The 13940-nt window shown below is 41.9% G+C and overlaps 1 protein-coding gene across 1 annotated transcript in view; it reads left to right on the top strand.

Annotated features, from left to right (window-relative positions):
• The window catches only part of LOC128323965 (mucin-5AC-like), a 70662-nt gene that overhangs the window by 33614 nt on the left and 23108 nt on the right, over positions 1-13940 (top strand). The window contains exons 26-31 of the mRNA XM_053248022.1: positions 74-230; positions 1458-1586; positions 2042-2189; positions 4961-5007; positions 5108-5311; positions 6797-13921. Coding sequence (XP_053103997.1) covers positions 74-230; positions 1458-1586; positions 2042-2189; positions 4961-5007; positions 5108-5311; positions 6797-13921 — 7810 coding nt within the window. The remainder of the gene's footprint in view (positions 1-73; positions 231-1457; positions 1587-2041; positions 2190-4960; positions 5008-5107; positions 5312-6796; positions 13922-13940) is intronic.

Raw genomic sequence — 13940 nt, 5'->3', positions numbered from 1 at the left:
TTCTGGCTGAGCCTTGCTAAGACTGAAAATGTATGGGGAACAAGTTATACTAAATCTGTTACTTTGCTAATAGGTTGAACCAACTAAATATTATGAAGCCTGTGTATCCGATGCCTGTGCTTGTGATACTGGGGGAGATTGTGAATGTTTCTGTACAGCTGTAGCTGCCTATGCTCAGGCATGCAATGAAGTTGGAGTGTGTGTATCCTGGAGAACTCCATCCATCTGCCGTGAGTATTGTCCATATCTTTTAAAGAATAAATAGCTTGTTGAGTTCTGATGTCCTATGTCAAGGAGATACTCAACATTTTCATATTTTTGTATTCCAGTTTTCATGTTAATTCTTGATGTGGTAAACCTACCATATTATTGCTTTTTCTTTGTCAACATACTCTGACATAGACATTAATGATGTGCTCCATCTCAGGGTCAGTTCTTATGTTTGAACAATCATGTGATTGCTGCTTCCTCATATCTCAATCTCACATTGCTCTGGTAAGCTTTGAACCCTGACGATCAGGTTGGAGGGACTATGACACAATGTCCCACATGTTGTGCAGCGTTACGTGGGCGTTTCTGATCAGCCCACACAGTTGTGTGCATCTAAGGAAATGCCAGTGGTCTTGTGCAAGTGCAGAAGTGTGCAAGTAGTGGAAGCTCCACACCAGCACTTCAGAAGTGAAACTTACACTGTTTGCAACATAAGTTGCTCTCCTGAAGCTCAGGTGCCCAACTTGAAGTATTTGTGTGCAAGACTGCTGGCACTTCCTTAGATACCTGTAGCAGCACGGGCCAATTGGAAACACCCACGTAACACTGCACAACTTGTGGGCCTATTACTTCTCAAACCATGCTGCTTCTCTGTAGGGATGGCAGTATAGAAGGAAGTAATCCAGTCACTGGCCTTGCCTGCATACTCTCAAGTTAATGAAACAACACTGGATGATGCCATGGGTGATCAGCAACCACATTACTCTCAGAACCATACATTCAGAAGAAATGTCCCCTGCCCCGTCCGATCAGTAAAAGTCACAATATTGCCACTTTATTATACCCAAAGTAAATAGGGATGAGGCCTTAAAAACAAAATAGATTTGAGGCTTTAGAAAACAATGCTTAATAGTTTTTTAATTATTGACATTTTTGTCTTCTGATCATGTTCAATATTTTTTATTTCTGTAAAATGAAAGCTCATATTGGCAGGATTTCAGCACAAATCTATTGATTCTCAATCTTTGCAAAAGATTTTTTGCAAAGCTATTTGATTTGCAAAAAGGATTTGCAAACTTTGTTCACCAACAAACTGGTGTAGTACAGTACTAGCTGGATACTGACTTGGAATGAGAAACAAGAATGAGACAACACTGGATTTTTACATTGTGCAGGGATAGGTATTAAGTGGTATAGAATGGCAGCATTTTGTCTGAAACTGCCATTTCTCTCTCCCTTTCTTCCAGCTCTATTCTGTGATTACTACAATCCACAAGGGGAGTGTGAGTGGCACTATAAGCCATGTGGATCTCCTTGTATGAAGACCTGCAGAAATCCAGATGGAAGATGCCTACATGAGTTACAAGGCTTGGAAGGTACAAGGATTATGAACTTTAATGAAAATCTGATTACTCAGTATTGATATTTACATGATCGTGTCTCAGAATAGAGTGCTTGTCACCCTGGAAATCTGGGACGCCTAGAGATATCAGTGGTTAGAAAGTTTATGGATTAGTGATATCCTTGGGTTAGGGATATTGATAAGGATACGATTCCCTGTTTGGAAGATAGGTTCATGAGATGCAGCGGTGGTGAACCCCAGAATAGGAGTCTGGCAAAAATGGGAAATAGTACAATATGTCTTATGAAGAAAAAGATGGGTTGTTATCATGCAATTATTGTGATCAACATATGTCCTAGAACTGAGATCAGTTTATAAAGTGACAGTGGGAAAACAAAAATCCACAGGAAATCAGTTTAAACTCTGGTATTATTATCCAGGGTATTATAAAGGATCAAATATCAGAACAGTCTGTTTTTATTACCACAGGCTGCTATCCAAAGTGTCCAGAAAATAAGCCCTATTTTGATGAAGATGATATGGAGTGTGTTGATGACTGTCACATCTGCTTTGATGACAAAGGAAAATATTATAAGCCAGGAGAGAAAATCCCTTCAGAACAGAACTGTAAATCATGGTAATTATGTCTTGCTTGTCTGAAAAAAATGCTAAGGATGTAAATTTAAAGTTGTGGCAGCGGCATAACATGTGAAAAAATTATATTCCATTATATGGTAACAAAAATTGAATTAGAAGGTTTTGACATGTTCTCCTTAGGAGTGATTGACTGAAGCATGTTTCACCACATATACTATGGGATCCCCATCACTACCACTATGATTTGCTCTTGTAGTAAGAAGAACATTTGCTTAAGGCATTAATGACATTATTACAGCTGCTCTTTTTCATCCTCAATCAACTGATTGGTTTATCTTCTTCTGCCGGTTCTGATCATTTGCACTCTGATTTCGTATTGGAGCACTTACTCAGTGACCTCAACCCAACGCAATCTTAAACCTAGTGACATTACTAACTCTGATTAACTCTGCATAACACTGTGGCCCCTGCAATTAAGTCTACAGTTCTAGACACTGTGGGTAGCACTATGATGGGTAGCACTGTGTTGATGTTATGGACCCACCCGGCCAACTGCACAACTTGAAAGGCAGCACCAATGGTGGAGCATGACAGGGCTGCTGCGGAACAACTTAAAACCACTTCTTGGCAGTTGTGTGACTCTGCTCAACTGTCTGGAAGTGGTTTTAAGTTGTTCCGCAGCATACATTGCATCATCAGGGCTGCCTTTCAAGTTGCGCAGCAGCCCCAGCAGGTCTCTAACATCAACAGGCCTGCCTGTCATGTCAGCCATTTACTTAAGTCCCATCAAATTCAGTTGGATGTACTTCTTAGTAAACATGCATTTGATTTGGATATAAATCTCTTGAATGAGAGTCTAGTAAGGTGTCATAAATGCTGAACCATGATGACTAATGCTTCAGTTCCAACTGAAAAATTCATTTCAATGGAATTTATTTCCAAGTAAGGCTGCTATCCTATGCATGCTTACCTGGGAGTAAATCCTCTGGAATAACAATGGGACTGACTTATGAAAAGGCATGCATCAGATCATGCTATCAGCAAGTTTAGAAATAAATCCTAAAATTGTTCCGGCAACTCAAGGATTACAAATATATCCAGAAGTCGCTATTTGAGTGAATTGGGTATGTTTCAGAGCACCTGATCACTATACTGTAGTCCATGTGAGCTATGTCAGCCTGCACTGATTCACCACCAATCCAGCTGAGAGGGACAAGAATGAGACCAATCCAAGCTGTGAAGTCCTATCATGATTATGGAAGTGTCCTGAGAAAAGAGCTTCTGCCTTCCCCCAGAACACTTCAGCTCTCCTTATTGTATGATGCATTTTTGAAACAAGTATGCAAGAAGCTGCTGTCTCAGCTGACTGACACAGCTCATATTGTAGTATGAGCTTTTTGTGAGGAACAATTTTCGATCATGCTATAGCAGCTTCTTTTTTTTAATCTTCACTATGTTTCCTAATCAAAGTTGTATTCTTCCCATGAATATCAATCAGGGCTGTCATTTAACTTTAAAAAAACCTTAGTAGGTTAATGAACTAAAACTTGTGTTAGTTACCGTATTTTACGGACTATAAGACGCTACGGACTATAAGACGCACCTTAATTTTAATCCAGTTTTTCAGAGTTTTAACATATTAAACTGTTAAAACATATAAGACGCACCTGAATTTTGGCGGATATTTTTCGAGGAAAAAAGTGAGTCTTATAGTCCATAAAATACGGTAATTAAATCTGCACATTTGCTTATGAGACAAAATAGTTCTAAAAGGAAAAGCATACTTGCCTTGTTTTACATGGTACATGCATGTGTCACAATAAGCATCGTATTCTCTGTCACACAGGATGGAATGGGAATGAGAAAGATACCTGCCATCAACAATGTGTAGATGTTCTACTAAAAAATAATCAAACTCCTACCCAATTAATTGGACACCTTTTTGATTGGTCAAAATGTTTTGAATTGATTAATCTAATCAATTAATTGATTAAGCAGCCCTAGAATCTATTCAGCATAAGATGAGTAGGGGGAACATGAACTTGGCCACCATACTGCATAGTGAGCCGCTAATCTGCTTTGGAAGCACTCTGAACCATACCTGCGCTCTTCGCAAAAGTGGGGCTGCTCCATGACTACTAAGCAGTACATCATTGTACTTCTGATGCTATTCCCATTGGGCATTGTGGAAGTAGCATCAGAAGTGCAATGATGCACTGCTTAGTAGCCACCTTCATGAAGAGCATGGGTGCAGTTCAGAGTGCTTCCAAAGCAGACTGGCAGCTTGCTGCACAGCATGGGATCCAAGCACACGATCCCCTCAACCACACCCTGGGCTGAATAGACAGTAGAGCTGCTTAATCTATTAGCTTAATCAATTCAAAACAATTTGATCAATCAGAAATGTGGTTTAGAGTGCCTTGGAAACAGTGAGAATACCTCTCCCTTGGCTTGGTGGCTCGCTGTGCAAAATGTGGGCCCTTGACTTTTAAGTAATGGGAGAAAATGCAGAACAGTAGCTAGTTTAATTTGTTGTATATACATCAACATCCCATTATAAGAAGTGCTAAATGTTATGAACTGTAAGAAGGTCTTAATCAGATGAGGAAGAAGTTCTGTATAAAAGATCTGATCTGCTTTGAAGTCTACTTTATTTTGGAGAGTCGAATGTTCTCTTTATATACTCTCTATACCATGATGAACTGAGCCTGCACCACGTGTTCTTTTTCCATTTTTTATATACTAGTTGTTGCTGCCTCCTTGCATTCTAGAAATTTTAACTGCTTCAAAATGTTCCTTGTTCCCCTCTAGTATATGCACAATGGAAGGAAGAATTGAGTGTGGATATGATCTGAACGGTATGTTGACAACACAGCTTTTTATAAGAATTGGGATAATTTGATACAGACTTTTCTGTTTTCAGATGCTTAACAATATCATTATTTGTTTGAATGACAGAATGCTACTGCATCTATGAAGGGAAGAAATTCAAACCTGGAGATGTTGTGTATGACACAACAGATGGCATTGGAGGGTGCATCAATGCAACTTGCAGTCACAATGGAACAATAGAAAGGAATATCTTTGTATGTCCAGCAAGCACAACAACACCTACTACTACATTTGTGTTTAGTACAACTTCACCAGCAACCACTACCACAGGTATAAACTCTAATCATTCCATGATCTTATGTTTTTACTTATAAATGAAATTTATCTCCAGATTAGGAACATGGTGTTAATTTTAGTGATTGGAACAAAAAGATTAAAACTATTGTGGAATGACCTGATGTTTAGATTTCTAATGTGTTTGTGGTGCATATATAGTAGGACCCACAAAGCAGTGGGGTCAAAATGAACAGAAGAAATGAAGGTGTGTAATGAAGACATAAAAGAATCTAAACACTTCAAAAATTCAGAAAAATAAAAATAAAATAAACTGAGTACCCCAGTGTGTGTGTTGGGGGGGGGGGTAGTTGACACATGGCAGTTGACAGTTGGCACTGTCCAATGACAGTCAAAATGAACAGAAGGAATGAAGACGTATAATGAATCCTCATAGGAATTCATTATGAGGAAAAGTTATTAGACACCAAAGAATCCAAACACTTAACTATTCCTAAAAAATAAACTGAGTACCCTACTGCCTTACAGGTGGGGAGGGGGTGTAGTTGGTGCATGGCAGTTGGCACTGTCCAATGACAGTCAAAATTTACAGAAGAAATGAAGGTGTGCAATGCATCTTCATAGGGATTCATTATGAGGAAAGGTTATTATGCACCACATAATCCAAACACTTGAAAAATAGTGACCACACATTTTGCTCCATAACTCCACTTCTACAAGGGCTAGAGATTAGCTTTTAAAAAAATTAAAGCTGGGGATCCATGTTAGGGTTAGAATAGGGCGACTTTGAATCCCTATTGTTTCCTATGGCGGAAATATACAATATCAGTAAAAACTAAAAAAAAAAAATCATTAAAGATCAACCAAATGCTTGACACAAATTTGCTTGCCACAACACAACACAATGCAACACATGGCTTTGTATAGCTTTTCCCCCTAATCTGTTCCTTTTACAAAACTGAGCCATAAAAGCTGCATTCGTCAGTGAGGGAAGGGCTTTGTAGTCCTTATTTCACTAACAGTTTTTCTACTAAAAATCACTCCCCAAGTTTCTTTACCTTTCACAGGAGAAACAACACAGTCATCTCTACTGCTGCATTTTATAAAAGTGGAAAACATAAGGGAAAATCTTTGTATGATTTGAGCATCACATGTAGTTTGACCATAAGCAGCTACATTTAATATATAGCTGCCCCCTAGGTTTCCCCCTAGGTTTACAAATAATAATGCAGGTCTCCAGTTTAGAAATATGGAGAGTTACCTGAGTCTAGGAAAAAACAGAAAGTAATAAGCAGGCTCTTGTTATAATCTCAGGCATGCCTTTTACATTATAGCAGTATTCAGGGTGGTTCATTCCCCCCCCCCTTTTTAAAAGAAGTTAGTCTAATCTAGTTAAATGTTCTGAAACCTTTCTTTTTAGAGCTGGCATCTATTTTACAAGCTCAGCTTCATTAAAAATAAATTCTCATTGGAAGTCCAAATTATACTAAGTTATCCTTTTCTGTTTTATTTTCCCCATAGTGCCAATATCTACATCCCTTTGTGTTCAAGAAATATGCCACTGGTCACAATGGTATGATGTGAGTAAGCCTGGTTCTGGAAGCGACGATGGAGATTTCGACACTTTTGATAATCTAAGGATTGAGGGTTATAAAGTTTGCAAAGCTCCAAAGGCTGTTGAGTGCAGAGCAGAGAAATTCCCCAATACTTCATTAAGTGAACTGGGCCAAAACGTGGAATGCAGTAAAACTGTTGGACTTATCTGTTACAATAAGGACCAGCATCCAATGAGCTGCCACAATTATCAAATCAGAATCCAATGCTGCAGCTTTGTACCATGCCATGAAACTACCACAGTCTCTCTAGCTCCCACAACTACAGAAAAACCAACTACCACATTAAGTACTACACTTACTTCCACAACTACAGTTTCAGAAAAAACTACCACCTTAAGTACAACTCCAGAGACCACTTCTTCATCCACTAGAACAACTATCAGCTCTACCACAGAAACCATATCTCCTACAACAGAAATCACAAGCCCAACTCCTTGTACACCCAAATGCATATGGACTGAATGGTATGATGTACATTTTCCCACACTGGGCAATAAGGGGGATTTTGAAACATATGATATTATTAAGAGTGCAGGAAAAGATATCTGCCAAAAACCTGAACGTATAGAATGCAGGGCTGAGAAATTCCCAGATAAATCAATCAATGAAATTGGTCAGATTGTCCAGTGCAACGTGTCATTTGGCTTTGTCTGCAAAAATGAAGATCAGTCGGGAGAGCTGCAAATGTGCTTTAACTATCAAATAAAAGTCTATTGCTGTGATGATAACTGCAAGACCACAACCCCAGGAACTACAACTGTGAGCCCAACTACGGTTTCAGCAACTTCGACCCTTACTAGTACAACTTCTGAAACAACATCAACATCAATAGTTACAACTAAACCAAAAACCACTACAACAAGAACCACAACTTCTCTTCCAGAAACTACAAAACTAACAACCATTCCAGTTACAACCCCTCTAAAAACCATTCCACAAACAATTATGTCTTCTACTACTGAACATGAAACCACAACACCTTCTCCAACTATAGTAACTCATCCAACAACAACAGTAACAACTACTTCAACAACAACTAAAACTTTAGAAACACCAACACCTTTAACAACAGTTTCTTCAACAGGCATATCCTGCACTAAGGAAGTTTGTGAATGGTCAGAATGGTATGATATAAGTTATCCAGGACCTGCACCTAATGATGGTGATTTTGATACATTTGAGAATATAAGAGCAAAAGGATATAAAGTCTGTAAAACACCAAAGGCTGTTGAATGCAGAGCCGAAAGATATCCGAATACACCATTAAGTGCATTAGAACAAACTGTTACATGCAGTAAAACAGAAGGACTTATATGTTATAACAAAGATCAACTTCCACCAATTTGTTACAATTATGAGATAAGAATTGAATGCTGCAAAAGAATAAGTGTGCCATGCCCAACAACTAGACCACAAATTACTACAAAACCTTTGACTACAACCCAAAAAATCACCATAAGACCATCAAAAACTACGGTCCCAGAACAAATCACAACTGCAACGACTACAGCAAAAACTATTGTTACAAAAATAGAAACAACTAAAACACAAGTACTACCCACAGCACAATTAAATGCCACAACCACTGTCACCACTAAAGCTGCACAAACAACCAGCGTGCCAACAACTACAGAGAAAACCACAACGACCACCAGTACCACCACTGAAACAACCACACCTGCCAAAACAACTAAACATCTAGAAACTACAGCTGGAATTACAGCTACCACAAGTACTAGTGTCGAAGAAACCACACTCACGACAACAACTAAACTTACCCCCACCACAACTCCAGAAAAAGAAACTACTATGCCTGTTCTTAGTACTACAACCACACAGTTACCAACATCAAGTACAACCACCACTAGTAAACCAACTACCACAAAACCAGCTACAACAGTCACCACGATTGGTGAACCAACAACCACACCAGTACCCAAAACCACCAGCCCAGAGACAACCACAACTACCACCAGTACCACCACTGAAACAACCGCTCCTGCCACGACTACTACAATCCCCAGTCCGAGTCCCAGAATAAAAACCACGGGGCCCACTACTACTACTACTACTACTACTACTACTACACAGTTGCCAACAACAACCGCAAGTACACAGCAAACCACTAGTAAACCAACCTCTACAGTAACAGAACCCACCACGACAATCACCACAAGAACTACTGCACCAACAACCACTCCAGTACCCAGAACCACCACTCCAAGGACAACTGCAACTACCACCAGTACCACCACTGAAACAACCACTCCTGCCACAACTACTACAATCCCCAGTCCAAGTCCCACAATAAAAACCACAGCGCCCACTACTACTACTACTACTACACAGTTGCCACCAACCACTGCAAGTACACCACAAACCAGCACTTCTGTAGTAACATCTTGCGCTCCCATTTGCAAGTGGACAGAGTGGTTTGATGTCGACTTCCCGACTTCCGGGCCTAAGGGAGGAGATATCGAAACGTATAACAACATCCGGGCTGCAGGAGGCAAAATCTGTGGGAAGCCAGCAAATATCCAGTGCAGAGCTGAAAATCACCCTGGGCTGACTATTCACCAGGTTGGTCAGATCGTAGAGTGTGACATCAACTATGGATTTGTCTGCAAGAACGAGGATCAAATTGGCAAATTCAAGCTGTGTTTCAATTATGAGATACGGGTGTTGTGCTGTGAAGAAAATCTTAACTGCCCAACTCCAGTCGCCCAAACAACCACCACTAGTAAACCAACCTCTACAGTAACAGAACCCACCACGACAGTCACCACAACAACTACTGCACCAACAACCACTCCAGGTCCCCAAATCACCACTCCAAGGACAACTGCAACTACCACCAGTACCACCATTGAAACAACCACTCCTGCCACGACTGCTAAAATCCCCAGCCCAAGTCCCAAAATAAAAACCACCGTGCCTACTACTACTACTACTACTACTACTACTACACAGTTGCCACCAACCACTGCAAGTACACAGCAAACCACTAGTAAACCAACCTCAACAGGAACAGAACCCACCACGACAATCACCACAACAACTACTGCACCAACAACCACTCCAGTCCCCCAAACCACAACTCCAAAGACAACTGCAACAACCACCAGTACCACCACTGAAACAACCACTCCTGCCACAACTACTACAATCCCCAGTCCGAGTCCCACAATAAAAACCACGGCGCCCACTACTACTACTACTACTACTACACAGTTGCCACCAACCACTGCAAGTACAGCACAAACCAGCACTACTGTAGTAACAACTTGCGCTCCCATTTGCAAGTGGACGGAGTGGTTTGATGTTGACTTCCCGACTTCTGGACCTAAGGGAGGAGATATTGAAACGTATAACAACATCCGGGCTGCAGGAGGCAAAATCTGTGGGAAGCCAGCAAATATCCAGTGCAGAGCTGAAAATCACCCTGGACTGACTATTTACCAGGTTGGTCAGATCGTAGAGTGCAACATCAACTATGGACTTGTCTGCAAGAACGAGGATCAAATTGGCAAATTCAAGCTGTGTTTCAATTATGAGATACGGGTGTTGTGCTGTGAAGAAAATCTTAACTGCCCAACTCCAGTCGCCCAAACAACCACCACTAGTAAACCAACCTCTACAGTAACAGAACCCACCACGACAGTCACCACAACAACTACTGCACCAACAACTACTCCAGGCCCCCAAACCACCACTCCACAAACAACTGCAACTACCACCAGTACCACCACTGAAACAACCACTCCTGCCACGACTGCTAAAATCCCCAGCCCAAGTCCCAAAATAAAAACCACCGTGCCTACTACTACTACTACTACTACTACTACTACTACACAGTTGCCAACAACAACCACAAGTACACAGCAAACCACTAGTAAACCAACCTCTACAGTAACAGAACCGACCACGACAATCACCACAACTACTGCACCAACAACCACTCCAGTCCCCCAAACCACAACTCCAAGGACAACTGCAACAACCACCAGTACCACCACTGAAACAACCACTCCTGCCACAACTACTACAATCCCCAGTCCGAGTCCCACAATAAAAACCACGGTGCCCACTACTACTACTACTACTACACAGTTGCCACCAACCACTGCAAGTACAGCACAAACCAGCACTACTGTAGTAACATCTTGCGCTCCCATTTGCAAGTGGACGGAGTGGTTTGATGTTGACTTCCCGACTTCTGGACCTAAGGGAGGAGATATTGAAACGTATAACAACATCCGGGCTGCAGGAGGCAAAATCTGTGGGAAGCCAGCAAATATCCAGTGCAGAGCTGAAAATCACCCTGGACTGACTATTTACCAGGTTGGTCAGATCGTAGAGTGCAACATCAACTATGGACTTGTCTGCAAGAACGAGGATCAAATTGGCAAATTCAAGCTGTGTTTCAATTATGAGATACGGGTGTTGTGCTGTGAAGAAAATCTTAACTGCCCAACTCCAGTCGCCCAAACAACCACCACTAGTAAACCAACCTCTACAGTAACAGAACCCACCACGACAGTCACCACAACAACTACTGCACCAACAACTACTCCAGGCCCCCAAACCACCACTCCACAAACAACTGCAACTACCACCAGTACCACCACTGAAACAACCACTCCTGCCACGACTGCTAAAATCCCCAGCCCAAGTCCCAAAATAAAAACCACCGTGCCTACTACTACTACTACTACTACACAGTTGCCAACAACAACCACAAGTACACAGCAAACCACTAGTAAACCAACCTCTACAGTAACAGAACCAACCACGGCAATCACCACAACTACTGCACCAACAACCACTCCAGTACCCCAAACCACCACTCCAAGGACAACTGGAACAACCACCAGTACCACCACTGAAACAACCACTCCTGCTACGACTGCTAAAATCCCCAGCCCAAGTCCCAAAATAAGAACCACTGTGCCTACTACTACTACTACTACTACTACTACACAGTTGTCACCAACAACTGCAAGTACACAGCAAACCAGCACTTCTGTAGTAACATCTTGCGCTCCCATTTGCAAGTGGACGGAGTGGTTTGATGTTGACTTCCCGACTTCTGGACCTAAGGGAGGAGATATTGAAACGTATAACAACATCCGGGCTGCAGGAGGCAAAATCTGTGGGAAGCCAGCAAATATCCAGTGCAGAGCTGAAAATCACCCTGGGCTGACTATTCACCAGGTTGGTCAGATCGTAGAGTGTGACATCAACTATGGATTTGTCTGCAAGAACGAGGATCAAATTGGCAAATTCAAGCTATGTTTCAATTATGAGATACGGGTGTTGTGTTGTGAAGAAAATCTTAACTGCCCAACTCCAGTCGCCCAAATAACCACCACTAGTAAACCAAGCTCTACTGTAACAGAACCCACCACGACAGTCACCACAACAACTACTGCACCAACAACCACTCCAGTACCCAGAACCACCACTCCAAGGACAACTGCAACTACCACCAGTACCACCATTGAAACAACCACTCCTGCCACGACTGCTAAAATCCCCAGCCCAAGTCCCAAAATAAAAACCACCGTGCCTACTACTACTACTACTACTACTACTACTACACAGTTGCCAACAACAACCACAAGTACACAGCAAACCACTAGTAAACCAACCTCTACAGTAACAGAACCCACCACGACAATCACCACAACTACTGCACCAACAACCACTCCAGTACCCCAAACCACCACTCCAAGGACAACTGCAACAACCACCAGTACCACCACTGAAACAACCACTCCTGCTACGACTGCTAAAATCCCCAGCCCAAGTCCCAAAATAAGAACCACTGTGCCTACTACTACTACTACTACTACTACTACTACACAGTTGCCACCAACCACTGCAAGTACACCACAAACCACCACTTCTGTAGTAACAACTTGCGCTCCCATTTGCAAGTGGACGGAGTGGTTTGATGTTGACTTCCCGACTTCTGGACCTAAGGGAGGCGATATAGAAACGTATAACAACATCCGGGCTGCAGGAGGCAAAATCTGTGGGAAGCCAGCAAATATCCAGTGCAGAGCTGAAAATCACCCTGGGCTGACTATTCACCAGGTTGGTCAGATCGTAGAGTGTGACATCAACTATGGATTTGTCTGCAAGAACGAGGATCAAATTGGCAAATTCAAGCTGTGTTTCAATTATGAGATACGGGTGTTGTGCTGTGAAGAAAATCTTAACTGCCCAACTCCAGTCGCCCAAACAACCACCACTAGTAAACCAAGCTCTACAGTAACAGAACCCACCACGACAGTCACCACAACAACTACTGCACCAACAACCACTCCAGTCCCCCAAACCACCACTCCACAGACAACTGCAACTACCACCAGTACTACCACTGAAACAACCACTCCTGCCACGACTGCTAAAATCCCCAGCCCAAGTCCCAAAATAAAAACCACCGTGCCTACTACTACTACTACTACTACTACTACTACTACTACACAGTTGCCACCAACCACTGCAAGTACACAGCAAACCAGCACTTCTGTAGTAACATCTTGTGCTCCCATTTGCAAGTGGACAGAGTGGTTTGATTTTGACTTCCCGACTTCTGGACCTAAGGGAGGAGATATAGAAACGTATAACAACATCCGGGCTGCAGGAGGCAAAATCTGCGGGAAGCCAGCAAATATCCAGTGCAGAGCTGAAAATCACCCTGAGCTGACTATTCACCAGGTTGGTCAGATCGTAGAGTGTGACATCAACTATGGATTTGTCTGCAAGAACGAGGATCAAATTGGCAAATTCAAGCTGTGTTTCAATTATGAGATACGGGTGTTGTGCTGTGAAGAAAATCTTAACTGCCCAACTACAGTCACCCAAACAACCACCACTAGTAAACCAACAACTACAATACCAATTACCAGTACAACAATTACTACTACTTTACCTGGTCCTACCACGATAACAGCAGCAACTTCCTTGGGATCAAGCACTGCTCCTTGTTTCTGCCAAATTGGAAAAATTCTTTACCAACCCGGTATGCATTCTTCCTTTTA

This window comes from Hemicordylus capensis, chromosome 1 (assembly GCF_027244095.1).
Source record: "Hemicordylus capensis ecotype Gifberg chromosome 1, rHemCap1.1.pri, whole genome shotgun sequence".
Classification (NCBI taxonomy): Eukaryota; Metazoa; Chordata; class Lepidosauria; order Squamata; family Cordylidae; genus Hemicordylus; species Hemicordylus capensis.
Note: the sequence above shows the minus strand (reverse complement) of the source record. Positions and strands in the feature narration are given on the sequence as shown.